The following is a 27,619-nucleotide window of genomic DNA, read 5'->3' on the forward strand; positions in this document are numbered from 1 at the left end:
ACTCTGACAACGTGACCGTTGTTTTTGATGGAATCACAGATCTCTCTTCCTCAGTGGTGAAGAGAATTGTAAAGAAGGACCTCCTTCCGAATGCCAAGGTCATCATAACCTGCAGACCAGATGAGGAGAAAGACTTCTTTTCTGGAGACTTTCACAGAGTGGAAGTGAAAGGCTTCAGTGAGCAGACCATTAAAAAATACTTCTCTGTGATTCCTGGCATGGAACAAAAGGTTTGCAGCAACCTGGAGTTGTTAACTCTTTGTCATGTCCCGATGTACGCACTGATGGTGTCTGTCTGTTTGTTATCTGAGACTCCAGAAGACTCACCACAGCCAGGCAGTATGACTGAAATATACATCAACATTGTTCGTTTTTGTCTTCAAACAAGCAGCAACAAAAAGCCTAAAAATCTCAACACCTTAATCAAGGAGAAGAGGGCGGATCTACTGACTTTGGCTGAGGCTGCTTTTCATGCAACTGAAGAAAAAACTGTGAGCTTGACCGACCTGCACTGTGAAGACAGCTGTGTCCTTTCCTTCCTGAAACCACTGAATATCAAAGTGGCTCCAACTGAGACCACAACAATATACGCTTTTCTGCATTACACAATGCAGGAGTTTTTTGCAGCAGTGTGGCTCTTGAAGAATCCAGATCAGATTAGGGAGGTTTTTCAGCAATGCCTCACAGAGGAGAGGAAGCACATGAAACATTTGCTCCCTTTCATGTGTCGATTGTTGACTAAGAAGAGGCCAAGTTTGATGGAGCATCTGATTCCAGCTCAGGAGTTAAAAAACACATCTAACTGGTTCTTTAAGGAAATGATGAGCACATTTTTACCTGACCAGTGTATGGATGACGAGGCTCATACTGAAGACACTGGGCTTGATGTGGGCATCCTGTTCTTATGCCAATGCTTGTTTGAGTCTCAGTGTCCTGACGCGTGCACCAGCTTTCTGGAAACACTGGATTACCAACTTGACCTCAGCGATGAGAGTTTGGATTCCTATCTTTGCTGTGCTGTGGCCTACGTGGTCGCTCAGTCAAAGGAGAAAATACAGTTGAACCTTGAAGATGTTTGTGTATCAGAAGAAGGAATGAGACATCTATATGGATGCCTTAACAATGTCCAGTGGTATGTGTTAAACATGTCATATTGATGCTCAGTGTACAGCATGTCTTATAAAGCAGATTGAATAACAGAATGAGCCCCTGATCGTATCAAGTAGAAATGTTTGTAGGAATAAAAAAGTGTTTTCCTCTCTGTTACTTTATAGTGAGGATCTGATCTCTGATTCTTTCTTTCACAGTTGTGACCCTCTGCCCAAACAGCTGTTGAAAATTGTTCTTTTCAGTGAAGGAAAGAAGACTGACCTCAGCTTATTCGGCCTTGATGGAAATCAGTTGCACCTTCCAGTTCAGGGTAAAAAACAGCTGTTTGAAATTGCAGCGTATGTCCTACAGAATAATCCCATGAAGATAAACGTCTGCCTTCACTGGGACAATAGAGAATCTACTGCCTGCCCAGATCTGTGTGGGTCCCTCCTGGAGCCTTTGCTGGACGGCAGGTCACTCAGGTGTGGAGCTTTCTTTCTAAACCATCATACATACAACAATTGTCTTTATAATAAAATCCATTTTTGTGTTACAAAGAAAAGGATAAAATAAACTAACTCAAAATGTAGTGAGAAAATGGAGCCTGTGTCATAATGAAGACCTTGTTCTTCCTTTTAATCCTTTCATTGATCATTTAATTTGTTTACAGAAGCAAAACCAAATCTGTTTTTTTTTAAAGACGACTTGAAGACTGAAGCCTCCTTAAGGCCCCTGTGTCCACCTTGTGTTTTTTCAGATAGAAAAGCATTTGCTGATCGCTCGGGAACTCTTTGATGAAGCTCTTGTGAGGATTAAAGCGTTGCACTCGCGTCTTGTCTCTGTGACAAAACTCTTTTAAGAACGGCCGCTGTATGTGCTTCACTGCTTTTCTTTTTTAGCCTGTTTTATATTTGAGATTGTTTCTTTCATAACCTTTGATCACTCACTATGTCTGGATGCTGACCTTAATAATTATGACAGCTGCGCTATCACAGCTTCAATCAGACACGGAGTGAGGAGGAAGTGGGGACACAACACGATCTGTAGGAGACAAGACTAAATATTCTATATTTTACAAAGAGCGTTAGCAACTCCAACAGCGCTCCCAGGGAGGTAAAATGTTTTCTGTTTTTAAGCCGCTGCACATAAAGGCGGGTGCTGAGCTTTTACTGTAGTCGGTGACTGCTGCTGCAGACGCTCTCTCTAAATTGGGAACAATTAAAAAAAAAGACACTGGAGTTCAGGAAGAAATGCTCGGTGGACACAGGTCTGATGTAATTAAAGTACTTTTACAGTCTATGTCAGTGTATTCATACATCTGTTTGTCTGTATCTGTTTATCATGAAGCTTCAGGATGACCCACCAAGATCCAGAACGAGAGGACCAAGAGCCAGGCCATGGGACTCTAGAGAGAAAAAAGAAGAAGCTGTTACTGGATTTATGCCTGCAAGCAGCACTCATCAAAGAAGAGAGCTTTCACCATGTAGTGTATCAGCTTGTCTCTTTGTTTTCTGTTAACAAAGACTTGCATAACTTTTTTGTTGATTTGTATCAACACGTCAAGACCAGAGGAGGTTTAGGTGTCATTCCAAAACTGGGTCAACTTTTTGAGTCAGCTGATGGTGTCTGGTCCATAAACCTGTCGGAGATAAACACCTCCATCCTCCTGGAAGTGCTGAGACTCCGACCAGAGAAGACTCCAGTGAAGCTGAAGAACTGTCCAGATGAAGAGAGTGAAGTGAGGAGCTTCCTTCAGTGTCTGCCTCATATCTCACAGCTCAGGTAAATGAATGACTCTTCTGGATCATGCTTGAGTTACTTTCTTTCTTTGTCACCTTCTCTCTGGATGTAGATAGTTTTATTACGGCTCCCTTCAGGAGCCTCAGAACAGAAACAACAAGTCCATAGAGGGTAGCCTCTGTCAACAGAGAAAAGGTTTACACTGTAATCTAACGTGACAGAAGTCAGAAGAATGGTGTACGTTGTATATGTACCTACATGTTGATCATTTGTAAGAGTCATTACAATGTACTATGGCTCATTAAAAAGACAATCAGAAATAGACTAATCAAACAATAAACAGGTCAACACTTGTGATCCTCCAGTTCAGTCTGTGGAGATAATTGATGAATTATTTAGACAGACTTTAAAGAGCATATTGCAGGTTAAAAAAAGTCTAAATTAACACTTCATGTTGTCAGATAAGGGCTGTAGAATAAGAACATCAATTTTCTGTTTGTTCTTCAACACATAAGTGCTTTAATCTAATTTAGAGGAGAAAGTGGCTGTTTTTAGCGTAGCTGTTTAGAACTCACTTTTTCCAACAAGGCGTCACATGACGTAACATAAGGGAGTCGTGTTCTGTTACTCTGCTTTGATGGGCTTTATGCGTACGTGTATGAATGAATGAATGAATGAAGCCTTTATTGCCCCTGGGGGAACTTGTCTTGCACCAAACACTTTACAAACAAACATTTAGAAGGCAGCACAAAATAATAAAAGCACAAAAAAACAGGCTAAAACGTGACATGATTAAAGAGGTGTAATGATACGTGGTAGGGAGTGAGAATAGACAGGATGCCTCCCTGCAGCACACACTCTTCACTGCCATAGTTTGTAATTTGCACGGTGCACATTCGGGTGCACAGTGTAAGTGGCTTGATTATTCAAAGTGTGTTTTGGTGAATTATTCTCACAACCTCAGAAACGATCGAACAGACACGTTGAATATTTCGGCATCAGACACAAAAGCGTTTACTTATTAATGATTTAAATCTCTGGGTGTTTAACATCAAATATTATATACACAGACAAGCGTTTAATGATTTGATCTGCTGGAATCCTCTGTTATATTCTCTAGTGTGAGCGTAATAGACACAGTTAGGTTCGGACAGTCTGTATCAATATATGTAGTCATACGATTTATTATAAATCCAACTCTGTTGCAAGAGAGCGTGTGTGTGTGTGTGTGTGTGTGTGTGTGTGTGTGTGTGTGTGTGTGTGTGTGTGTGTGTGTGTGTGTGTGTGTGTGTGTGTGTGTGTGTGTGTGTGTGTGTGTGTGTGTGTGTGTGTGTGTGTGTGTGTGTGTGTGTGTGTGTGTGTGTGTGTGTGTGTGTGTGTGTGTGTGTGTGTGTGCAGTGGGGAAAAACGGAACACAAGCTTTAAGTCTGTCGGTCCTCTATCCCATTAAAATTGTTAACTTTTTGTAGTAGCCTGATATATGTGCAAAAGCACACATTAAACTGTGGAGTGTGTGCGCTGTTGTGTATGTTTGTGTGGATTACGTTCAGTGGACGTGCACTGTGAACTCACATCAGGAGCATCCTGCACCATACACTGTATTTTCTATAACAACGTGAGCACTGGGCTGCATTAGGAATAAAAAATAAAGACATAGTGCTGCATTTGCACAGGCCGTGTAATCGGGTTTTATGTCACACTCTCTCTCTCTCTCCCTCCCTCTCTCTCTCTCTCACACAGCGCGGCACTGTAATACGTTGTACAGATTTGCCGTTTTGACGAGTAACTCCCATACAATGTAAAGGTGAATGATCGGCACTTGCACCTTCTACAAATAGTTTTTTAATTGATTGAATGTGATTACAAACTTTACATATGCTGATGTGAACACAGCACTCGCCCATATATGGCGAGCTGACACCTGTCACTCAGCAGGACGCCTGCTCCGGGTCTCTCCTCACACCACAGCTTCACTTCTCTCCTGAGGCCGTTATTCCTCTAATCCTGCCTGTTTCTGCTCTCTATCACATCTAACAGGTTCAGAATAATAAGTCAGCAGACCATTATATGTAAAGGAATACATGTTTTCTCCCTCTTTATTGACAGGAGTGACACTCGGATCCATGATTTTCAATGTTAAACAGACAGGGATTCAGCGGGACTCCCTCATGTTACGTCACAGCCGAGTGCGGAAGTAAAGAGCAAAGACTAAAACGTCTCCAGGAGACCCTGTGGGTTATTAATTTCAGAATTTCTTTAAAAACAGTATTGTTAACATATTTTCCTATGATTAGTTAAGTTTTGTCTTTAACCTGCAACATGCTCTTTAAGAAACAACTCTGTCTTTGACCTTTCTGAGTCCTCTACACGTTTTCAAGAATTACATTTAGTCAAAGTTTAGAAACATCTACATTTGATCTTCTTTATTGCATCATTATTTGTGTGTAGATGACCAAAGTGTTTTCTGCTCATTTGTTTTTGTCAGCTTTGAGTAGATCCACTCTGTCAGTGATTCATGTCTCCTTTCTGATGCTGACTTAACAAAGTTTTCTACTTTCATTTCAGTTTCTCTGTCTGGTCTAAAAGAGGAGTTGAGTTCTGTGGACGTCTGTTCTGTGCAGCAGCAGAGAGAGATCAGCAGACAGGAGAGAACACACTGCAGCTGTTATCATCACTGTGCTCATATAAAACATTCCCCTTAGTTGATGTGGAGGGATGGGACGACGATAAAGAACATCAGTGTGAGTTCCTTCTGGATCTGTACTCCCACATGAAGGACTGTGAGACTAAAACAGGCTTGAGAGTCCTTCCATCAATACAGTCAGTTCTCCAGTCAGCTCCTGCTCTCTGGTTCATTGACCTCTCAAAGAGAAAGACCTCCATCCTCCTGGAAATGCTGAGACTCCGACCAGAGAAGACTCCAGTGAATCTGATTGAGTGTCCACATGAAGAGAGTGAAGTGAGGAGCTTCCTTCAGTGTCTGCCTCATATCTCACAGCTCAGGTAAATGAATGACTCTTCACACCACAGTGTACATCTGTTAAGGTTTGCTCCTCCATCTTAATCCTGTCACTGTAACGTTGAATTATCCAACAACACATGATGGTGACATGTATAACATACTCCCAGAAGTCCTCATTTAGCTGAACAACTGTTTACTGATGTTTTTAAAGATATAGAATGAAACAGGTGAAAACAAAGTACCGTTGATTCTGGACTATTGAGCGCACCTGGATACAAGCCGCAACGGCTAAAAATAAGTAAATGTATTTGTACATATATAAGCCGCACTTGAATATAAGCCGCAGGTGTCCATGTTGTAACAGAGCTATTTACACAGAAAGACGTGACATAAAAACATTGTTTTAACTTTTAATTAAATACGTAGGCTAACGGTAACATCCGCAAATACGAAGCCTGGTGGAAATCCTTTATCGAACATGTCTGTAACACGGCTGATGAAAAACATTACCGTAATACATTTCACAGGAAAAATCCATCCATTCACTACCTCAGAATGACTTCATTACTCACTTCCTCAGTCTCTGTTGTCGCTGTCAGTGTCAACTTTACGTGCAGCAGGTCTATTAGCTTCTTTGACAGCCAGCTCAATCACCTTTAACTTGAAAGCTGCATCATATGCATTTCTCCGTGTGTTTTCCATGATGAGGGTGCGTGCATGAAGCACAAAATGACTGATATTAAGATCCGATGTGACAAGGTCAAATGTTTTTGTGGCAGAAGCTCATTGACCCGCAAGAAAAATCCATAAATAAGCTGCATCGTTGTAAAAGCTGCAGTGTTCAAACCGTGACCAAAACGTAGCGACTTATAGTCCAGAATTTATGGCAAACTAGTAATAAGAGACAAAGAATGGACAGATATTTGCTCCTTTAAATGGAAAGTACTAAATCTCATGCATGGAAGGAACATTCATTATTTGTTTTCTTTTCTCATTGACTTGATGTCTTTGTGTCTTAATACTTCATTGGTATCACTCAAAAGTGTAGGAAGCCAAACTGTGGATCATGCTTGAGTTACTTTCTTTCTTTGTCACCTTCTCTCTGGATGTAGATAGTTTTATTACGGCTCCCTTCAGGAGCCTCAGAACAGAAACAACAAGTCCATAGAGGGTAGCCTCTGTCAACAGAGAAAAGGTTTACACTGTAATCTAACGTGACAGAAGTCAGAAGAATGGTGTACGTTGTATATGTACCTACATGTTGATCATTTGTAAGAGTCATTACAATGTACTATGGCTCATTAAAAAGACAATCAGAAATAGACTAATCAAACAATAAACAGGTCAACACTTGTGATCCTCCAGTTCAGTCTGTGGAGATAATTGATGAATTATTTAGACAGACTTTAAAGAGCATATTGCAGGTTAAAAAAAGTCTAAATTAACACTTCATGTTGTCAGATAAGGGCTGTAGAATAAGTACATCAATTTTCTGTTTGTTCTTCAACACATAAGTGCTTTAATCTAATTTAGAGGAGAAAGTGGCTGTTTTTAGCGTAGCTGTTTAGAACTCACTTTTTTCCAACAAGGCGTCACATGACGTAACATAAGGGAGTCGTGTTCTGTTACTCTGCTTTGATGGGCTTTATGCGTACGTGTATGAATGAATGAATGAATGAAGCCTTTATTGCCCCTGGGGGAACTTGTCTTGCACCAAACACTTTACAAACAAACATTTAGAAGGCAGCACAAAAGAATTAAAGCACAAAAAACAGGCTAAAACGTGACATGATTAAAGAGGTGTAATGATACGTGGTAGGGAGTGAGAATAGACAGGATGCCTCCCTGCAGCACACACTCTTCACTGCATTAGTTTGTAATTTGCACGGTGCACATTCGGGTGCACAGTGTAAGTGGCTTGATTATTCAAAGTGTGTTTTGGTGAATTATTCCCACAACTTCAGAAACGATCGAACAGACACGTTGAATATTTCGGCATCAGACACAAAAGCGTTTACTTATTAATGATTTAAATCTCTGGGTGTTTAACATCAAATATTATATACACAGACAAGCGTTTAATGATTTGATCTGCTGGAATCCTCTGTTATATTCTCTAGTGTGAGCGTAATAGACACAGTTAGGTTCGGACAGTCTGTATCAATATATGTAGTCATACGATTTATTATAAATCCAACTCTGTTGCAAGAGAGCGTGTGTGTGTGTGTGTGTGTGTGTGTGTGTGTGTGTGTGTGTGTGTGTGTGTGTGTGTGTGTGTGTGTGTGTGTGTGTGTGTGTGTGTGTGTGTGTGTGTGTGTGTGCAGTGGGGAAAAACGGAACACAAGCTTTAAGTCTGTCGGTCCTCTATCCCATTAAAATTGTTAACTTTTTGTAGTAGCCTGATATATGTGCAAAAGCACACATTAAACTGTGGAGTGTGTGCGCTGTTGTGTATGTTTGTGTGGATTACGTTCAGTGGACGTGCACTGTGAACTCACATCAGGAGCATCCTGCACCATACACTGTATTTTCTATAACAACGTGAGCACTGGGCTGCATTAGGAATAAAAAATAAAGACATAGTGCTGCATTTGCACAGGCCGTGTAATCGGGTTTTATGTCACACTCTCTCTCTCTCTCCCTCCCTCTCTCTCTCTCTCACACAGCGCGGCACTGTAATACGTTGTACAGATTTGCCGTTTTGACGAGTAACTCCCATACAATGTAAAGGTGAATGATCGGCACTTGCACCTTCTACAAATAGTTTTTTAATTGATTGAATGTGATTACAAACTTTACATATGCTGATGTGAACACAGCACTCGCCCATATATGGCGAGCTGACACCTGTCACTCAGCAGGACGCCTGCTCCGGGTCTCTCCTCACACCACAACTTCACTTCTCTCCTGAGGCCGTTATTCCTCTAATCCTGCCTGTTTCTGCTCTCTATCACATCTAACAGGTTCATAATAATAAGTCAGCAGACCATTATATGTAAAGGAATACATGTTTTCTCCCTCTTTATTGACAGGAGTGACACTCGGATCCATGCTTTTCTATGTTAAACAGACGGGGATTCAGCGGGACTCCCTCATGTTACGTCACAGCCGAGTGCGGAAGTAAAGAGCAAAGACTAAAACGTCTCCAGGAGACCCTGTGGGTTATTAATTTCAGAATTTCTTTAAAAACAGTATTGTTAACATATTTTCCTATGATTAGTTAAGTTTTGTCTTGAACCTGCAACATGCTCTTTCAGAAACAACTCTGTCTTTGACCTTTCTGAGTCCTCAACACGTTTTCAAGAATTACATTTAGTCAAAGTTTAGAAACATCTACATTTGATCTTCTTTATTGCATCATTATTTGTGTGTAGATGACCAAAGTGTTTTCTGCTCATTTGTGTTTGTCAGCTTTGAGTAGATCCACTCTGTCAGTGATTCATGTCTCCTTTCTGATGCTGACTTAACAAAGTTTTCTACTTTCATTTCAGTTTCTTTGTCTGGTCTGAAAGAGGAGTTGAGTTCTGTGGACGTCTGTTCTGTGCAGCAGCAGAGAGAGATCAGCAGACAGGAGAGAACACACTGCAGCTGTTATCATCACTGTGCTCATATGAAACATTCCCCTTAGTTGATGTGGAGGGATGGGACGACGACGATAAAGAATATCAGTGTGAGTTCCTTCTGGATCTGTGCTCCCACATGAAGGACTATGAGACTAAAACAGGCTTGAGAGTCCTTCCATCATTACAGTCAGTTCTCCAGTCAGTTCCTGCTCTCTGGTTCATTGACCTCTCAGAGAGAAAGACCTCCATCCTCCTGGAAGTGCTGAGACTCCGACCAGAGAAGACTCCAGTGGAGCTGAAGAACTGTCCAGATGAAGAGAGTGAAGTGAGGAGCTTCCTTCAGTGTCTGCCTCATATCTCACAGCTCAGGTAAATGAATGACTCTTCACACCACAGTGTACATCTGTTAAGGTTTGCTCCTCCATCTGAATCCTGTCACTGTAACGTTGAATTATCCAACAACACATGATGGTGACATGTATAACATACTCCCAGAAGTCCTCATTTAGCTGAACAACTCTTTACTGATGTTTTTTCTGTTTTGTTTTTATTGGCTTTTGGCATTTTGCCTTTATTATAGAGGTGGAAATCATATCTTTTGGAATCGCTGCACATAAATTAGTCCCTCCAGGATTTCGCTGACTCTTTGGGGAATTGTTGTGGCCTAAAATTCCTGATTTCGCGGCAGCTTTTCAAAAAAAATTGCATTGCATGTTGCGATGTTTTAGCTGTTTTTTGCAATTACATTTCAGCAGGAAGCAAAAATTGCACACTTAAATGTGATTGAGTGATATTTTAACTTGAGCAGAGTTTTTTACTTTGTGAAGCATATTCCTCTGCCTCACTCAGTGACGTCTCCCTCTCACATACGCGCACACGCACAGTCATTCCTGTGAGGCCACGCCGAGCTCTTTCCTCTTTTCAGAAACTAAACTGGAAACTACGTCACCACTAAACTTTGGTGACGTATTCGTAGCGTAGTCGGTGACTGCTGCTGCAGACGCTCTCTATAAATTGGGAACAATTGAAAAAAAAGACACTGGAGCTCAGGAAGAAATGCTCGGTGGACACAGGTCTGATGTAATTAAAGTACTTTTACAGTCTATGTCAGTGTATTCATACATCTGTTTGTCTGTATCTGTTTATCATGAAGCTTCAGGATGACCCACCAAGATCCAGAACGAGAGGACCAGGAGCCAGGCCATGGGACTCTAGAGAGAAAAAAGAAGAAGCTGTTACTGGATTTATGCCTGCAAGCAGCACTCATCAAAGAAGAGAGCTTTCACCATGTAGTGTATCAGCTTGTCTCTTTGTTTTCTGTTGATGAAGACTTGCATAACTTTTTTGTTGATTTGTATCAACACGTCAAGACCAGAGGAGGTTTAGGTGTCATTCCAAAACTGGGTCAACTTTTTGAGTCAGCATATGGTGTCTGGTCCATAAACCTGTCGGAGATAAACACCTCCATCCTCCTGGAAGTGCTGAGACTCCGACCAGAGAAGACTCCAGTGGAGCTGAAGAACTGTCCAGATGAAGAGAGTGAAGTGAGGAGCTTCCTTCAGTGTCTGCCTCATATCTCACAGCTCAGGTAAATGAATGACTCTTCTGGATCATGCTTGAGTTACTTTCTTTCTTTGTCACCTTCTCTCTGGATGTAGATAGTTTTATTACGGCTCCCTTCAGGAGCCTCAGAACAGAAACAACAAGTCCATAGAGGGTCGCCTCTGTCAACAGAGAAAAGGTTTACACTGTAATCTAACGTGACAGAAGTCAGAAGAATGGTGTACGTTGTATATGTACCTACATGTTGATCATTTGTAAGAGTCATTACAATGTACTATGGCTCATTAAAAAGACAATCAGAAATAGACTAATCAACCAATAAACAGGTCAACACTTGTGATCCTCCAGTTCAGTCTGTGGAGATAATTGATGAATTATTGAGACAGACTTTAAGAAACAACTCTGTCTTTGACCTTTCTGAGTCCTCAACACGTTTTCAAGAATTACATTTAGTCACAGTTTAGAAACATCTACATTTGATCTTCTTTATTGCATCATTATTTGTGTGTAGATGACCAAAGTTTTTTCTGCTCATTTGTGTTTGTCAGCTTTGAGTAGATCCACTCTGTCAGTGATTCATGTCTCCTTTCTGATGCTGACTTAACAAAGTTTTCTACTTTCATTTCAGTTTCTCTTACAGGTCTGAAAGAGGAGTTGAGTTCTGTGGACGTCTGTTCTGTGCAGCATCAGAGAGAGATCAGCAGACAGGAGAGAACACACTGCAGCTGTTATCATCACTGTGCTCATATAAAACATTCCCCTTAGTTGATGAGGAGGGATGGGACGACGATAAAGAACATCAGTGTGAGTTCCTTCTGGATCTGTGCTCCCACATGAAGGACTGTGAGACTAAAACAGGCTTGAGAGTCCTTCCATCATTACAGTCAGTTCTCCAGTCAGTTCCTGCTCTCTGGTTCATTGACCTCTCAAAGAGAAAGACCTCCATCCTCCTGGAAGTGCTGAGACTCCGACCAGAGAAGACTCCAGTGGAGCTGATTGAGTGTCCAGATGAAGAGAGTGAAGTGAGGAGCTTCCTTCAGTGTCTGCCTCATATCTCACAGCTCGGGTAAATGAATGACTCTTCACACCACAGTGTACATCTGTTAAGGTTTGCTCCTCCATCTGAATCCTGTCACTGTAACGTTGAATTATCCAACAACACGTGATGGTGACATGTATAACATACTCCCAGAAGTCCTCATTTAGCTGAACAACTGTTTACTGAAGATTTTAAAGATATAGAATGAAACAGGTGAAAACAAAGTAAACTAGTAATAAGAGACAAAGAATGGACAGATATTTGCTCCTTTAAATGGAAAGTACTAAATCTCATGCATGGAAGGAACATTCATTGTTTGATCTGTTTTCTTTTCTAATTGACTTGATGTCTTTGTGTCTTAATACTTCATTGGTATCATTCAAAAGTGTAGGAAGCCAAACTGTGGATCATGCTTGAGTTACTTTCTTTCTTTGTCACCTTCTCTCTGGATGTAGATAGTTTTATTACGGCTCCCTTCAGGAGCCTCAGAACAGAAACAACAAGTCCATAGAGGGTAGCCTCTGTCAACAGAGAAAAGGTTTACACTGTAATCTAACGTGACAGAAGTCAGAAGAATGGTGTACGTTGTATATGTACCTACATGTTGATCATTTGTAAGAGTCATTACAATGTACTATGGCTCATTAAAAAGACAATCAGAAATAGACTAATCAAACAATAAACAGGTCAACACTTGTGATCCTCCAGTTCAGTCTGTGGAGATAATTGATGAATTATTTAGACAGACTTTAAGAAACAACTCTGTCTTTGACCTTTCTGAGTCCTCAACACGTTTTCAAGAATTACATTTAGTCAAAGTTTAGAAACATCTACATTTGATCTTCTTTATTGCATCATTATTTGTGTGTAGATGACCAAAGTGTTTTCTGCTCATTTGTGTTTGTCAGCTTTGAGTAGATCCACTCTGTCAGTGATTCATGTCTCCTTTCTGATGCTGACTTAACAAAGTTTTCTACTTTCATTTCAGTTTCTGTGTCTGGTCTGAAAGAGGAGTTGAGTTGTGTGGACGTCTGTTCTGTGCAGCATCAGAGAGAGATCAGCAGACAGGAGAGAACACACTGCAGCTGTTATCATCACTGTGCTCATATAAAACATTCCCCTTAGTTGATGAGGAGAGATGGGACGACGACGATAAACTATATCAGTTTGAGTTCCTTCTGGATCTGTGCTCCCACATGAAGGACTGTGAGACTAAAACAGGCTTGAGAGTCCTTCCATCATTACAGTCAGTTCTCCAGTCAGCTCCTGCTCTCTGGTTCATTGACCTCTCAAAGAGAAAGACCTCCATCCTCCTGGAAGTGCTGAGACTCCGACCAGAGAAGACTCCAGTGGAGCTGAAGAACTGTCCATATGAAGAGAGTGAAGTGAGGAGCTTCCTTCAGTGTCTGCCTCATATCTCACAGCTCAGGTAAATGAATGACTCTTCACACCACAGTGTACATCTGTTAAGGTTTGCTCCTCCATCTGAATCCTGTCACTGTAACGTTGAATTATCCAACAACACATGATGGTGACATGTATAACATACTCCCAGAAGTCCTCATTTAGCTGAACAACTGTTTACTGAAGATTTTTCTGTTTTGTTTTTAATTGGCTTTTGGCATTTTGCCTTTATTATAGAGGCAGGAAAATGGGTAGAGGTGGAAATCAGGGAGAGAGTGGGGATCAACATGCGGGAAAGGAGCCACAGGCCGGACGTGAACCCGGGCCACCCGTGTGAGGACTATAGCCTCGATGCATGGGGACACGTGTGTTGCCACTGCACCACAGCGCCCCCTAGAAGTTTTTAAAGATTTAGAATGAAACAGGTGAAAACAAAACAAACTAGTAATAAGAGACAAAGAATGGACAGATATATGCTCCTTTAAATGGAAAGCACTAAATCTCCTGCATGGAAGGAACATTCATTGTTTGATCTGTTTTCTTTTCTCATTGACTTGATGTCTTTGTGTCTTAATACTTCATTGGTATCATTCAAAAGTGTAGGAAGCCAAACTGTGGATTAGAGCTGAAACGATTCCTCGAATAACTCGATTGCAAAAATTCATCGAGGAATGTTCGTTGCCTCGAGGCTTCGTTAATTTTTTTTTTTGCGTCATCAAAACTTTGCTATGAGTATAAAACATGTTTAATGTAGCTGCAGCTACCTGCTCCTCTCTCTGCTGCACTCTGACTCTTACACACAGACACTTCAGCGCGAACGCACACACATACACACACGCACACACACGAGCGCGGCGCGCCCCTTTCAACTTTTAGTCAGCACAGAGTTGATCCGTGATCCATACGACCCAGTCGGGAACACGTGATTCGGTCAAACGGTGGGCTTTTCTCCGTTCTCTCTCTCCGTGTTTACAGCTAACGTAACGATAGCAACGTCCTCTCACAGTCTCTGTCATAGACGTACTGTATGTCTATGGTCTCTGTAGTCTGTGAGTGCGCTGAATGCACACGCTGCAGGAGCAGACAGAGATACACACACTTCTAATAATGAGCAGGCTGATTATATTAAACGTCTAATGTTGTCAAATCTAAAATCAAGAGACAACTTGTTTAGTGGAATAATAATTTATTATTCTCTGATGGATTTTAGTTTTTAGTCTGCAATGTTAATGCGGGGGGGGGGGGGGGGGGGGCAAGCAAATCTGTATTTAAAGTTTCTCAATTTCCTGATCTGTGATTGATTCAACAGAACATAATGCTTTCTCAATTAAATTTACTGTAACAGATGTGTAGGCTACACAAAACACTATTTGTTATTTCAGCCATTGAAACGTGTTTGGCCTGTATTTTTAATTTATCTACCACCTTGACCAGTGAATCCAAAAGTTCATTTGGGACCCTGTCAGTAATATGGTGAGTGTCAGCAGCTGTAGAGCAGAGGTGGTGGGTTGTAACAAGCAGGCGTTTCCATGGTAGCTTCAAAGAAGCTTTGTAGGGACGACCCGAGACGACTTAAACCTTAATTAAGCAAAGGTGGGATATATTCGATTACTTGATCGGGATATTCGATAGAATACTTGATTACTAAAATATTCGATAGCTGCAGCTCTACTGTGGATCATGCTTGAGTTACTTTCTTTCTTTGTCACCTTCTCTCTGGATGTAGATAGTTTTATTACGGCTCCCTTCAGGAGCCTCAGAACAGAAACAACAAGTCCATAGAGGGTCGCCTCTGTCAACAGAGAAAAGGTTTACACTGTAATCTAACGTGACAGAAGTCAGAAGAATGGTGTACGTTGTATATGTACCTACATGTTGATCATTTGTAAGAGTCATTACAATGTACTATGGCTCATTAAAAAGACAATCAGAAATAGACTAATCAACCAATAAACAGGTCAACACTTGTGATCCTCCAGTTCAGTCTGTGGAGATAATTGATGAATTATTTAGACAGACTTTAAGAAACAACTCTGTCTTTGACCTTTCTGAGTCCTCAACACGTTTTCAAGAATTACATTTAGTCAAAGTTTAGAAACATCTACATTTGATCTTCTTTATTGCATCATTATTTGTGTGTAGATGACCAAAGTGTTTTCTGCTCATTTGTGTTTGTCAGCTTTGAGTAGATCCACTCTGTCAGTGATTCATGTCTCCTTTCTGATGCTGACTTAACAAAGTTTTCTACTTTCATTTCAGTTTCTCTGTCTGGCCTAAAAGAGGAGTTGAGTTCTGTGGACGTCTGTTCTGTGCAGCAGCAGAGAGAGATCAGCAGACAGGAGAGAACACACTGCAGCTGTTATCATCACTGTGCTCATATAAAACATTCCCCTTAGTTGATGTGGAGGGAAGGTACTATAAAGAATATCAGTGTGAGTTCCTTCTGGATCTGTACTCCCACATGAAGGACTGTGAGACTAAAACAGGCTTGAGAGTCCTTCCATCATTACAGTCAGTTCTCCAGTCAGCTCCTGCTCTCTGGTTCATTGACCTCTCAAAGAGAAAGACCTCCATCCTCCTGGAAGTGCTGAGACTCCGACCAGAGAAGACTCCAGTGAAGCTGAAGAACTGTCCAGATGAAGAGAGTGAAGTGAGGAGCTTCCTTCAGTGTCTGCCTCATATCTCACAGCTCAGGTAAATGAATGACTCTTCACACCACAGTGTACATCTGTTAAGGTTTGCTCCTCCATCTGAATCCTGTCACTGTAACGTTGAATTATCCAACAACACATGATGGTGACATGTATAACATACTCCCAGAAGTCCTCATTTAGCTGAACAACTGTTTACTGAAGATTTTTCTGTTTTGTTTTTAATTGGCTTTTGGCATTTTGCCTTTATTATAGAGGCAGGAAAATGGGTAGAGGTGGAAATCAGGGAGAGAGTGGGGATCGACATGCGGGAAAGGAGCCACAGGCCGGACGTGAACCCGGGCCACCCGTGTGAGGACTATAGCCTCGATGCATGGGGACACGTGTGTTGCCACTGCACCACAGCGCCCCCTAGAAGTTTTTAAAGATTTAGAATGAAACAGGTGAAAACAAAACAAACTAGTAATAAGAGACAAAGAATGGACAGATATATGCTCCTTTAAATGGAAAGCACTAAATCTCCTGCATGGAAGGAACATTCATTGTTTGATCTGTTTTCTTTTCTCATTGACTTGATGTCTTTGTGTCTTAATACTTCATTGGTATCATTCAAAAGTGTAGGAGCCAAACTGTGGATTAGAGCTGAAACGATTCCTCGAATAACTCGATTACAAAAATTCATCGAGGAATGTTCGTTGCCTCGAGGCCTCGTTAAGTTTTTTTTTTTTTTTTGCGTCATCAAAACTATGCTATGAGTATAAAACACGTTTAATGTAGCTGCAGCTACCTGCTCCTCTCTCTGCTGCACTCTGACTCTTACACACAGACACTTCAGCGCGAACGCACACACATACACACACGCACACACACGAGCGCAGCGCGCCCCTTTCAACTTTTAGTCAGCACACAGTTGATCCATGATCCATACGACCCAGTCAGGAACACGTGATTCGGTCAAACGGTGGGCTTTTCTCCGTTCTCTCTCTCCGTGTTTACAGCTAACGTAACGATAGCAACGTCCTCTCACAGTCTCTGTCATAGACGTACTGTATGTCTATGGTCTCTGTAGTCTGTGAGTGCGCTGAATGCACGCGCTGCAGGAGCAGACTGAGATACACACACTTCTAATAATGAGCAGGCTGATTATATTAAACGTCTAATGTTGTCAAATCTAAAATCAAGAGACAACTTGTTTAGTGGAATAATAATTTATCATTCTCTGATGGATTTTAGTTTTTAGTCTGCAATGTTAATGCGGGGGGGGGGGGGGGGGGGGGGGGGGGGGGGGGGAGCAAATCTGTATTTAAAGTTTCTGAATTTCCTGATCTGACATGATTGATTCTGTGATTGATTCAACAGAACATAATGCTTTCTCAATTAAATTTACTGTAACAGATGTGTAGGCTACACAAAACACTATTTGTTATTTCAGCCATTGAAACGTGTTTGGCCTGTATTTTTCATTTATCTACCACCTTGACCAGTGAATCCAAAAGTTCATTTGGGACCCTGTCAGTAATATGGTGAGTGTCAGCAGCTGTAGAGCAGAGGTGGTGGGTTGTAACAAGCAGGCATTACCATGGTAGCTTCAAAGAAGCTTTGTAGGGACGACCCGAGACGACTTAAACCTTAATTAAGCAAAGGTGTGATTTATTCGATTACTCGATCGGGATATTCGATAGAATACTCGATAACAAAAATATTCGATAGCTGCAGCTCCACTGTGGATCATGCTTGAGTTACTTTCTTTCTTTGTCACCTTCTCTCTGGATGTAGATAGTTTTATGACGGCTCCCTTCAGGAGCCTCAGAACAGAAACAACAAGTCCATAGAGGGTCGCCTCTGTCAACAGAGAAAAGGTTTACACTGTAATCTAACGTGACAGAAGTCAGAAGAATGGTGTACGTTGTATATGTACCTACATGTGGATCATTTGTAAGAGTCATTACAATGTACTATGGCTCATTAAAAAGACAATCAGAAATAGACTAATCAACCAATAAACAGGTCAACACTTGTGATCCTCCAGTTCAGTCTGTGGAGATAATTGATGAATTATTTAGACAGACTTTAAGAAACAACTCTGTCTTTGACCTTTCTGAGTCCTCAACACGTTTTCAAGAATTACATTTAGTCAAAGTTTAGAAACATCTACATTTGATCTTCTTTATTGCATCATTATTTGTGTGTAGATGACCAAAGTGTTTTCTGCTCATTTGTGTTTGTCAGCTTTGAGTAGATCCACTCTGTCAGTGATTCATGTCTCCTTTCTGATGCTGACTTAACAAAGTTTTCTACTTTCATTTCAGTTTCTCTGTCAGGTCTGAAAGAGGAGTTGAGTTGTGTGGACGTCTGTTCTGTGCAGCAGCAGAGAGAGATCAGCAGACAGGAGAGAACACACTGCAGCTGTTATCATCACTGTGCTCATATAAAACATTCCCCTTAGTTGATGTGGAGAGAAGGGACTATAAAGAATATCAGTGTGAGTTCCTTCTGGATCTGTACTCCCACATGAAGGACTGTGAGACTAAAACAGGCTTGAGAGTCCTTCCATCATTACAGTCAGTTCTCCAGTCAGTTCCTGCTCTCTGGTTCATTGACCTCTCAAAGAGAAAGACCTCCATCCTCCTGGAAGTGCTGAGACTCCGACCAGAGAAGACTCCAGTGGAGCTGAAGAACTGTCCATATGAAGAGAGTGAAGTGAGGAGCTTCCTTCAGTGTCTGCCTCATATCTCACAGCTCAGGTAAATGAATGACTCTTCACACCACAGTGTACATCTGTTAAGGTTTGCTCCTCCATCTGAATCCTGTCACTGTAACGTTGAATTATCCAACAACACATGATGGTGACATGTATAACATACTCCCAGAAGTCCTCATTTAGCTGAACAACTGTTTACTGATGTTTTTAAAGATATATAATGAAACAGGTGGATCAGAAGCCTTTCATTGGCCGAGCGTAGATTAGACCTGGATTATAGTTTAAATAAAGAGGAGCCGTGTTCCTTGCTCTAAGCGAGCAGCAGTGTTCCACATATTTTGATTTTTTAAATGCACAGATTGAATCATGCTTGATAAGATTTTTGAGAGTATCTTATTTTTATTTAAGATTTTGCTCCTGAAGTTGTTCATAATAATGTTTGTCCTGTACTTAGCTTTGCTGCTTTGACACTACATGCACATTATTCTGTTTTAGCTGCAGTCAGCCAGAGTTTTTCCAGCTTGTGTGCAGATCGGTTTCTGTCAGATCCAGAGATGAGGCTGAGCAGATGGTTACTCTGCTGCGGCTCCTCGGGTTCACCCTTCAGTTAACAGGAAAGCTGCACAGCAAAACCTGCAAGTCTGTGGGACGAGTTCTTGGACTCTGTGGTCCTCGTGTGGATCTCATCCTCACTCCCAGAATGATGTCTGTCAGAGGAGCATCACTGCTATTTAGACACACAGAAAGACTACGCAGACTGAGGTTTGCATCTTTCATTCCTCTTTTTCTGAAAACGTCATCCTGTCCAGTTTGAATGTCCAGATTGATTGTTACTTTTTATTTCCCTCTGAATGTTTCAAATCTTAGGCTCTCCAACAGCACGACCTTGCGTCTGTCTGGATGGGTAAGAAGACAGAGAGTTCCCCGTCTGACTGTTACTGAGCAGCTTTCTCTTGACTCTCAATCAGACCGACCTTCAGAGAAAGTATTGTTGAGGGTTGCGAGTAGTCTGGCATCTCTGCTGCGATACTGGACAGTCAGACAGTTGGATCTAAGTGAGGCCTGGATCCCTGCTCACTGTCTCATTTCACTGCTCTGTCATGATGGCCCTCTTACAATCAAGTAAACATATTTCCTGACCCTTATAATCACTGAATGTGTAATAAAACACGTAGAACGGAATAATCATTCACTCTTCTCAAGATATATTGACAATTTTCTTCAACAGGCTACAGGAACAGACTTCCCTGCAGCTACTAGATCTCCTCTATCAAACTCAGGACAAGGACTTGACCTCGGGCTTCTTGAGAAAGGTTAATGGAGACCTGACCCCCTTCTGTCTGAACTGGGAGCTTCTTCATCATCTTCTGCAGCAGTCCTCTCAGATCATAACTGTGAACCTGAGGAAAAACATCTTCCTGCAAGAGAGCATCCCACGTCTGCTTCCCTTTCTGGACAGGATCACATTTGTAAGGTTTGTGTATTTTGGACTATTCACAAAATTGGACCTGTAAGGATGTACGCCACTCACCCTTTGAAAGTGTTGAAAACAAACTTGAAGAATATGTGGACGTGTAAGTAAACTCTGACCTGTGTTGGGGAATATTAGATGCAGGGTAAATCAAAGGTCATTCTCGATGAGTCTACATTTCTTTTAGCTTTTGTGCCTTTCTTAGTAAAGACTTTTTTTTTTGCTTTCAGGACTTGTCCCAGCTTTACGTTGACTTCCCTCAGAGAGATCTATACAACTCGTGCCAGTTCAGTTGTACCCAGCTTTGTGAGGTCATTTGATCACGTGATCAACCTGACCTGCCAAGAGATGGACTCAGAGGACTGTGCTGCTCTGCTCTTCACCCTCAAACACAGTGATGGAGTGAAACTGAACCTCCTGTGGACCTCCATACCAACGGGGGAAATCCAATCCATCCTGTGCACACTGGACAAAGTTTCTCAACTCAGGTCGGACGTCAGCGCTTGTTCCTCACAGAAATGGTTATATTTGTTTAACAATGACTTCTTTTAATCAGTGTTCCTAACAGTGTTGACAGGAATCTGCTGCTGAAGTTCGTCCACTGCTGTGCTCTCTCTGATGACCAGCAGAGGGCAGCAGTCAGTCTGCTCCGGACTCTGCAGCACAGGTTAGATCTGTCCTGTTCCTCCTGTGTGGAGCTGCCAGAGAACAATCAGAGTGAGACTCTCAGACTGACGGTCGATGACTGCAGGGTCGTCTCCATCATCCTGAGATACAGCAGCAAGGACACAGAGCTCCATCTGCAGGACTGTGAGGTGGAGGATAGTGGACTGGACCTGCTGTTTCCTGTCCTGGATAGAGTCCGCCTCAGGTTTGGTGTTGGGTGGGGACCACAAAATGACCAAGACCACAGTTTGAGTTTCTGTTGTTCCTGTCAGTACACTAACAACCTGCCCTTCACTCTGATTCTCCCGTTTAGAGCCAATAAAGTTGTCCTGCTCCAGCTGGTGTTGCTGCTTCCTTTGAGGGGGGACTCAGTGAGACGTGCAGGGTCCTTGTGTAAAGCCCTGGGTGGAGAGCTGGATCTCAGTCACACTGTACTGGATCAGAAAGCCTGTCAAGCTTTGGCCTGGATGCTGGACTTCTCTGAAGGGCTGACAGAGCTGGACCTCAGTCACTGCCAGCTAACCGACCAGCTGCTGCTCACACTCAAGGAACATCTGCACAAAGTGCACGTCCTCGAGTGAGTTCACGAGTGTAAAAATACATGAAGAACATGAACTCAACAGGTCCAGTTGGTGTAAGGTTTCAGTGATGTCAACTGTGTGACCAGACAACCTTTGCTGATACAAAAGAGATAAATATTGATTTCCTGTTGCATCTCCTCATTTTGTTTTCCAAAGTGGTTTTGTTGTTGTATTGACTCTGGAGGTCAGATGTGTCTTTACCAGAGTTGGTCAGAGCAGATCAATTGTTATCCTCTGAACAAACACATTTTTATTTCTCTTGATCCGTGTCTGGCGGCTGTTTTGTGTTTGGACGGGATCTGTTCACACCAGCAGCTGGCTGACATGACATGTTATCAATAAATCACTGTGTCGCTTGTTTCTTTGTCTATTTCACAGCCTGAGTCACAATAAGATCACTGATGCTTCAACATCCACGCTCCTTGAACTGATCTCCAACAACCCCTCCATCGAAACCGTGCGGTGAGCATGCATTAATAAGAGCACCTTTCCTTTATGAAGACATTTCTCATCATACCCTTCATCATCATCGCTTATTTTGATTTACACTGAAACTCAGGGTTCAGGCTGAATGAGTGATGTTTGCTCTCTTTCTGTTTTCTAGACTCTTCAGGAACAACATTGTAAACCAAGCACCCTTTAAGAAAACCAAGAAGTTTGAAATCTGGTGAACCAGGTGAGTGTGGTGTGCTGCTCAGGGAAGACATGGTTATGCTGAAGAGCCTTCCCTCACTCCCCTCTTCCCATTCAAATCCAGGAAGTGCTGATTACCAGGGATATTAACAAGTCCTATGAGCTGAAACTGGTAACTTGGAGAAATCCAATGACTGCTGTGAAAGTAGAGCTGACGACTAGGGAAAGACTATATGACGGCATGGAAATACAGCTGACAGGAAGAAAAGACCCCAACAGGGCTGCCATGGACCAGCTATCCATGATCGGAGGCTCTCTCACAATATAAAGTGAATAGGAGTCACCCCTCATGGCCACATGAAGTCCACAGAGGACTTGTTGATGGTTGAATGTTCTGTTTTGTGTCTTCTGGAAAATCAAAGTGTTCTTCTTTAAATTGACATTTTATGTTGCACCATTAATTTTGTTCCTGTTAATTTTTTTGTTTCTGTTTTAACAACGAGGTTAATAATGTTTTTGGACACTCGAGCATGTTATCCTTTTATACCACCTGTTTCAAAGCACGTCATTGCATGTAATTTCTTCACACTCAAATAAAGATAAATTGAAGTTGTTTGATGTATTTTTGTTTTGTAGAGCACAGACAGGAGGTCCTCATGTGGGGTACAGCAGGTCATCTTGCAGCAGCTCAGGATCCATCAAATCATCTGCATACACGTCCTCAGTTCTAAGAAGATAAAAGATCATATGTATTTAAACCAGAACACAAATGTTTGACGGCTTTCATTACAGCAAAAAACAAAATGTCAAAAAAATGCAGACTACGTAGAAATTAGATAATTTGATGAATGCTAGAAAAGGCATTAAGTAATGTTTATACACTTACATGACTTCCAAAGTGTCTTCAACTGCGACCTCCTCCACCACCTCAACTCCGACCACCAGGTTCCTCCTCACTGCATGGAGCGAAAACATCCAACAGGTTATTAAGAGGTGAAGAAAGAGCACGAGTAAAAGACAAGATTCTGCTGTTTTTTTAAATTTCTTCAAAATTATTTTTATTGAATTTATGCAGTTTTACACATCAACATGAACAGAACACTAGAAAACATGTTTCTATTTTCAGTAGAAATAAAATGCATCGGAATCAGAGGCAAATCTGGAAACAGTCGAGCCCCTCACCTCCATAGTAAACACAGGGAGATCCAGACCAGCAGGACCCAAAGCCCTCTGGTTCTCTTTGCCCATGAACACATACACATCCCTGGGTCTCCATCCCCGGACCCTCCCAGCACCCACCATCCATGAAGCGCTGAGCTGCATCTCCTCGACCAGGATGAATCTCAGTTTCTGGCTGCTGTGAGGAAGGAGCACCAGGACTTTGTGAGGACACGTGACCAGAGCTGCTGGGGGTCCCTGAGTGGACGTGATGACTGATGATGTCATCACAACCTGCAGATATACAGTATGCGGTCAATCACAAGCAAAACAAGAGCAGCTCTTTGAGGCTTAATCATAGATTTTAGACTATGGGTAAGACATCCTGAAACTAAGACACTGCTGTTTTTAAAATCTAATAGACCACATTTTTTCATTAATAATAAGAAATAATAATACATTTAATTTGTAAGCGCTTTTACGAGGGCTCAAAGGCACTTTACATGTAAAAAAGAAATCACAGTAAACAGTTAAAAACGGTAGAAGAACATTAAAGGACAGAGAAACAGAAAGAGAGGAGGGGAAAAGCTAGTTTATAGAGGTGGGTTTTGAGCATGGTCTTGAAAGTTGGGAGGTGTGTGCAGGAACGGATGGGTTTGGGGAGTGAGTTCCAGAGGGAGGGGGCAGCGATGGAGAAGGCTCTGTCTCCCCAGGTTCGGTGCTTGGACCATGTAGATGGGGAGAGGATGTTTCCTTTAGATGAGCGGAGGTCACGGGAGGGGGTGTGGTGGTGAAGCAGGTCTGTGAGGTAAGGTGGGGCCAGGTTATTTAGTGCTTTGTGTGTGAGGAGGAGGATTTTAAACTGTATGCGGTGAGTGATGGAGAGCCAGTGCAGGTCATGGAGGACGGGGGTGATGTGGTCTCTGGAGCGGGTGTGGGTGAGCAGGCGTGCGGCTGAGTTCTGGATGTATTGCAGTTTATTGAGGAGTTTGGATGGTAAACCATGGAGGATGCTGTTGCAGTAATCTAGTCTGGATGTGATGAATGCATGGATGAGAGTTTCTGCAGCAGGGAAGGTGAGTGAAGGGCGGAGGCGGGCAATGTTTTTGAGGTGGAAGAAGGCGGTCTTGGTGATGTGTTTGATGTGGAGGTCGAACCTTAAGTTATTGTCAAAGATGATTCCTAGGTTGCGGGTGTGCGGTGAGGGGGATAGAGTGCAGTTGTCAAAGGTGAGGGAGAAGTTGTGACTGGCTTTAGTGCGGGATGTGGGGTCAATGATGATTATGTCTGATTTATCGCTGTTGAGTTGAAGATAGTTTGCTTGCATCCATGATTTAATTTCGGTGAGGCAGTTGCTCAGTGTGGAGTGGGTGGTGTTGGAGATGGCTTTGGAGGAGATGTATAGTTGGATGTCATCGGCGTAGCAGTGAAACTGAAGGTTATGTTGACGGATGATCTGGCCAAGGGGGAGGAGGTAAAGAATGAAGAGGAGGGGACCAAGCACCGACCCCTGGGGGACATCATTGTCTTCAGTTTGAGCCTCGTCATCCATACACTGGTCAGCTGCACGACGTGGCTGACTCATATGTTTCATCCGTCTGTTTCCTGTGCCTGCTGATGAGCCCTGCTGGGTTTGGACTGGGAATCTAGTCACAAGTCATCTGCATATTCTGGCACACACACGTGAACACACACATGGACGTGCACGCGTAACGGGACGGGAAATTCAGCGTTGTCTTCGATGGAGGCAGTGAAGGCGTCGTTTTCACCCTGATGTCCAGTTTTCCACTTCCTTTCTGGAACTTGTATAGTCGACACTGTCATGGTCTAACAGGAAGACGTCTGATTACCTTTCTCCTTACACACTCAACAAAGCTCACTAGCTTGTGTTACAAAGTGAAAAAAAAGTGGTGCATTAAAAATGTAAATGTTGTGCCTTGACTTGTGTCAACACCGGAGAAAAGCTTCATTCCTCCAACAACATGCTGTTTACTGACGTGCATGTTGTTGTGTATCGGGCCTATCGCTCATCAATTCAAAACATCACAATTGGGTTTGTCCACCTTAAATTCAAAAGCACCACATGTCAGACTGTCTGCGAGGGGAAACTAACAGAAATTAACAGACCAAAACTGTAAATATTTTACGAATGCAGGGTGGGCACCAATCGTGCACGATGTCACATGTTATCTAACACTGTCAAAAGTCAGGACACACCCCTGCCTATGCCTATGTTGTTTTTTTTTGTCATATCAAAACACATTGTTTCATCACATCTTCTAATATCTCAAATCTACCTGAAGAGCAGCAGAGAACAGGACGCTCCAATACTTCCTCCTCGTCCTCGTCTACCTCTCGCTGGCTCATCAGGACTGGAACACGGCTCCCTGAATGTGGATGAAGGAGACTCAGAGGAGACCTTGGTGACCAAACCCAACAGTCAGCTTTCATTCTGTCCATCCTGACCCAGAGTCGCTCTTTAATCGCCTTCCAGAAGTGTTTGTGGTCAGAGAGGTGAAGTCACCGCGTCCTCCTCTTCCTCTCAGCTCGGACACTGAAGCCGGACTTCAAGCGTCAGATGGGTTTTCCCTGGAAGCAGCAGGAGTGACCACATGAAACAAGCTGATTGGGCAACATGTCAGATAATGATGTAATGCCTTCAATTCAAGGATCATCCTTGTGTGTTTTCATGTATAACTACATACAAAGTTTATTTTGCATTACCCCTCTGCTGTCTCTATCTATCTATCTATCTATCTATCTATCTATCTATCTATCTATCTATCTATCTAAACTATCTAAACTATCTATCTATCTATCTATCTATCTATCTAAACTATCTAAACTATCTATCTATCTATCTATCTATCTATCTATCTATCCATCCATCTACAGTATATTTCAGAGCTGGCTGTAGACTTTTACAGGGTGCATGTCAGATTGTTTTTCAGATTGATTTAATGTTTCATGTTTATACATAGAGAGAAAAGTTAACTGGTGTCAAATTCTCTTCACACATACCTGGCCTGTAACGCTGATTCAGATCAGATTTTCAGTCGGTGCAGACAAGTGGCAAACTCTGATGTGTTGAAATACGAAGGCAATGCAATAATTCAAAATCCTGCAGTTCGACAAGTGTCCACTTGAGGCTGGCTGCAGGCGTACAGGAAGTCACATACACACCCGAAAAAGACTTTTTTTTTACAACAGCAGAAATTAACATGTTTAAAACCTGGTTAAAAATACAAATAGCTCTGATTAGCTCATGTGTTTATTAACACAGGATAAGTTATTCACAATAAGGCGTGTAGCTGACCTCTCTACCCGTTTGTGCTCGGTTCAGCTCGGGTTATATTCACGTCTACACTCGACTCTTTTCCTCCAGATATGTTTATAAAACTTCATAATCGTAGTTCACAGCGTCTCTTACTACTGTACAGATGAAGGTGTTAAATGTCCAACAATGCATCAGGCTGTATGTGACCTACCTGGGATTAATTCATTCTCTTGTTTCCAAACAAATGGGACAAATTGTGCAATAAAATGTTCCATCTTATACACACGTGCATGATAGTGTTCATTTCTTACTGGCTTTTTTAAATGTTTTTGATGCATGTTTTACTGGCTCTTTCAATTATTGTTTTTGATGAAAACATTTTCTACACTTTTATATGTTTATTTTATTTAATTTGTTCTTTTCTCCTGCTATCCTGTTTCGCTGCTGTAACATCGTTCATGTCTCAGTTTGCGAGATGAATAAAGGTTTATTTTATATCTGAATAAGTTCTGTGTGAGGGGCCTACTGACCAATCACACCAGCCCGCTTATTTAATTAAACAAACTTATCGTTACAGGCCTGTTTGAATAGTTCAATGTGTGTGTGGTCCAAGTTCACGTGAAGAGGAGGAACCACGTGTCCTCGCAGCATCACCACCGTCTGCTCATCCCGTCCTAGCTTCCAGTGAGCGATGTCCAAAAAAAAGATATAATCTAATGAAATTCTTCTAACAGCACTTTACTTACGACCAATCTTCACTTCCGGGCCGGAATGATGAAAAGTCGTCCTCATAGCGAGCTGGGTTAGCTGAACCAGCTCTTGGGCAAGGCATCTCCTTAGCTAGCGTCCGCGTGCAAAACTGTTTCAAAGTGTAACAAACACCTTACTGAGGTGAAAATGTCCAAAAACTAGTTTAGCTTGAGGTTTTTTTAGGCATAGGTGGGTAAAAACCTCATTTATTTACTTAAACTGCTGCGCACATGTCGACTTGTACCTGCGTCTCTCGCAGTCAAGCTAGCGCGTCTCACTTCCGGTTTCCCATTCGCGTAAAGCTAATACAACTAATGACTGGCAGCGGTTGTATACACAACACTTCCTGTTTAGCTCTTCACAATAAA

General features: G+C 42.1%; 2 protein-coding genes across 6 annotated transcripts in view; one reads left to right on the plus strand and one right to left on the minus strand.

The window, feature by feature from the left end:
• LOC306824719 (uncharacterized protein) overlaps nt 1-27,619 on the plus strand; it is a 111,213-nt gene that overhangs the window by 46,307 nt on the left and 37,287 nt on the right. For all 3 annotated transcript variants that reach the window (XM_079344990.1, XM_079344991.1, XM_079344992.1), the window contains 8 exons: nt 2,440-2,874; nt 5,398-5,835; nt 9,286-9,726; nt 10,511-10,945; nt 11,549-11,986; nt 12,948-13,388; nt 15,623-16,057; nt 18,324-18,758. In XM_079344990.1, the coding sequence (XP_079201116.1) occupies nt 2,440-2,874; nt 5,398-5,835; nt 9,286-9,726; nt 10,511-10,945; nt 11,549-11,986; nt 12,948-13,388; nt 15,623-16,057; nt 18,324-18,758 (3,498 nt within the window). The remainder of the gene's footprint in view (nt 1-2,439; nt 2,875-5,397; nt 5,836-9,285; nt 9,727-10,510; nt 10,946-11,548; nt 11,987-12,947; nt 13,389-15,622; nt 16,058-18,323; nt 18,759-27,619) is intronic.
• Nucleotides 22,702-27,541, minus strand: LOC306824722 (uncharacterized protein). Of its 3 annotated transcripts, none has more exons than XM_079345002.1 (6): nt 27,248-27,541; nt 26,246-26,303; nt 25,522-25,813; nt 23,249-23,518; nt 22,953-23,022; nt 22,702-22,793 (listed from the first exon to the last, which is right to left on the minus strand). In XM_079345002.1, the coding sequence occupies exons 3-6, from the start codon at nt 25,682-25,684 to the stop codon at nt 22,721-22,723; spliced, it is 576 nt and encodes a 191-aa protein (XP_079201128.1). In that variant the 5' UTR covers nt 25,685-25,813; nt 26,246-26,303; nt 27,248-27,541; the 3' UTR covers nt 22,702-22,720. The 3 variants fall into 3 exon arrangements, with proteins under 3 accessions (XP_079201128.1, XP_079201126.1, XP_079201127.1); XM_079345000.1 differs by having other exon boundaries at nt 26,246-26,377; XM_079345001.1 differs by lacking the exon at nt 26,246-26,303.

Source organism: Symphodus melops (genome assembly GCF_947650265.1).
Source record: "Symphodus melops genome assembly, chromosome: 5".
In the NCBI taxonomy this organism is placed as follows: domain Eukaryota; kingdom Metazoa; phylum Chordata; class Actinopteri; order Labriformes; family Labridae; genus Symphodus; species Symphodus melops.

What these genes read in the sequence shown, in the direction of transcription:
- LOC306824722 (XM_079345001.1), bottom strand. Translation starts at nt 25,684, where the DNA reads ATGGACAGAATGAAAGCTGACTGTTGGGTTTGGTCACCAAGGTCTCCT. An exon ending in TGTTCTCTGCTGCTCTTCAG is followed by an intron (nt 23,519 to 25,521) that starts GTAGATTTGAGA and finishes GTATATCTGCAG; the next exon opens with GTTGTGATGACATCATCAGT. An exon ending in TCCCTGTGTTTACTATGGAG is followed by an intron (nt 23,023 to 23,248) that starts GTGAGGGGCTCG and finishes CGCTCCATGCAG; the next exon opens with TGAGGAGGAACCTGGTGGTC.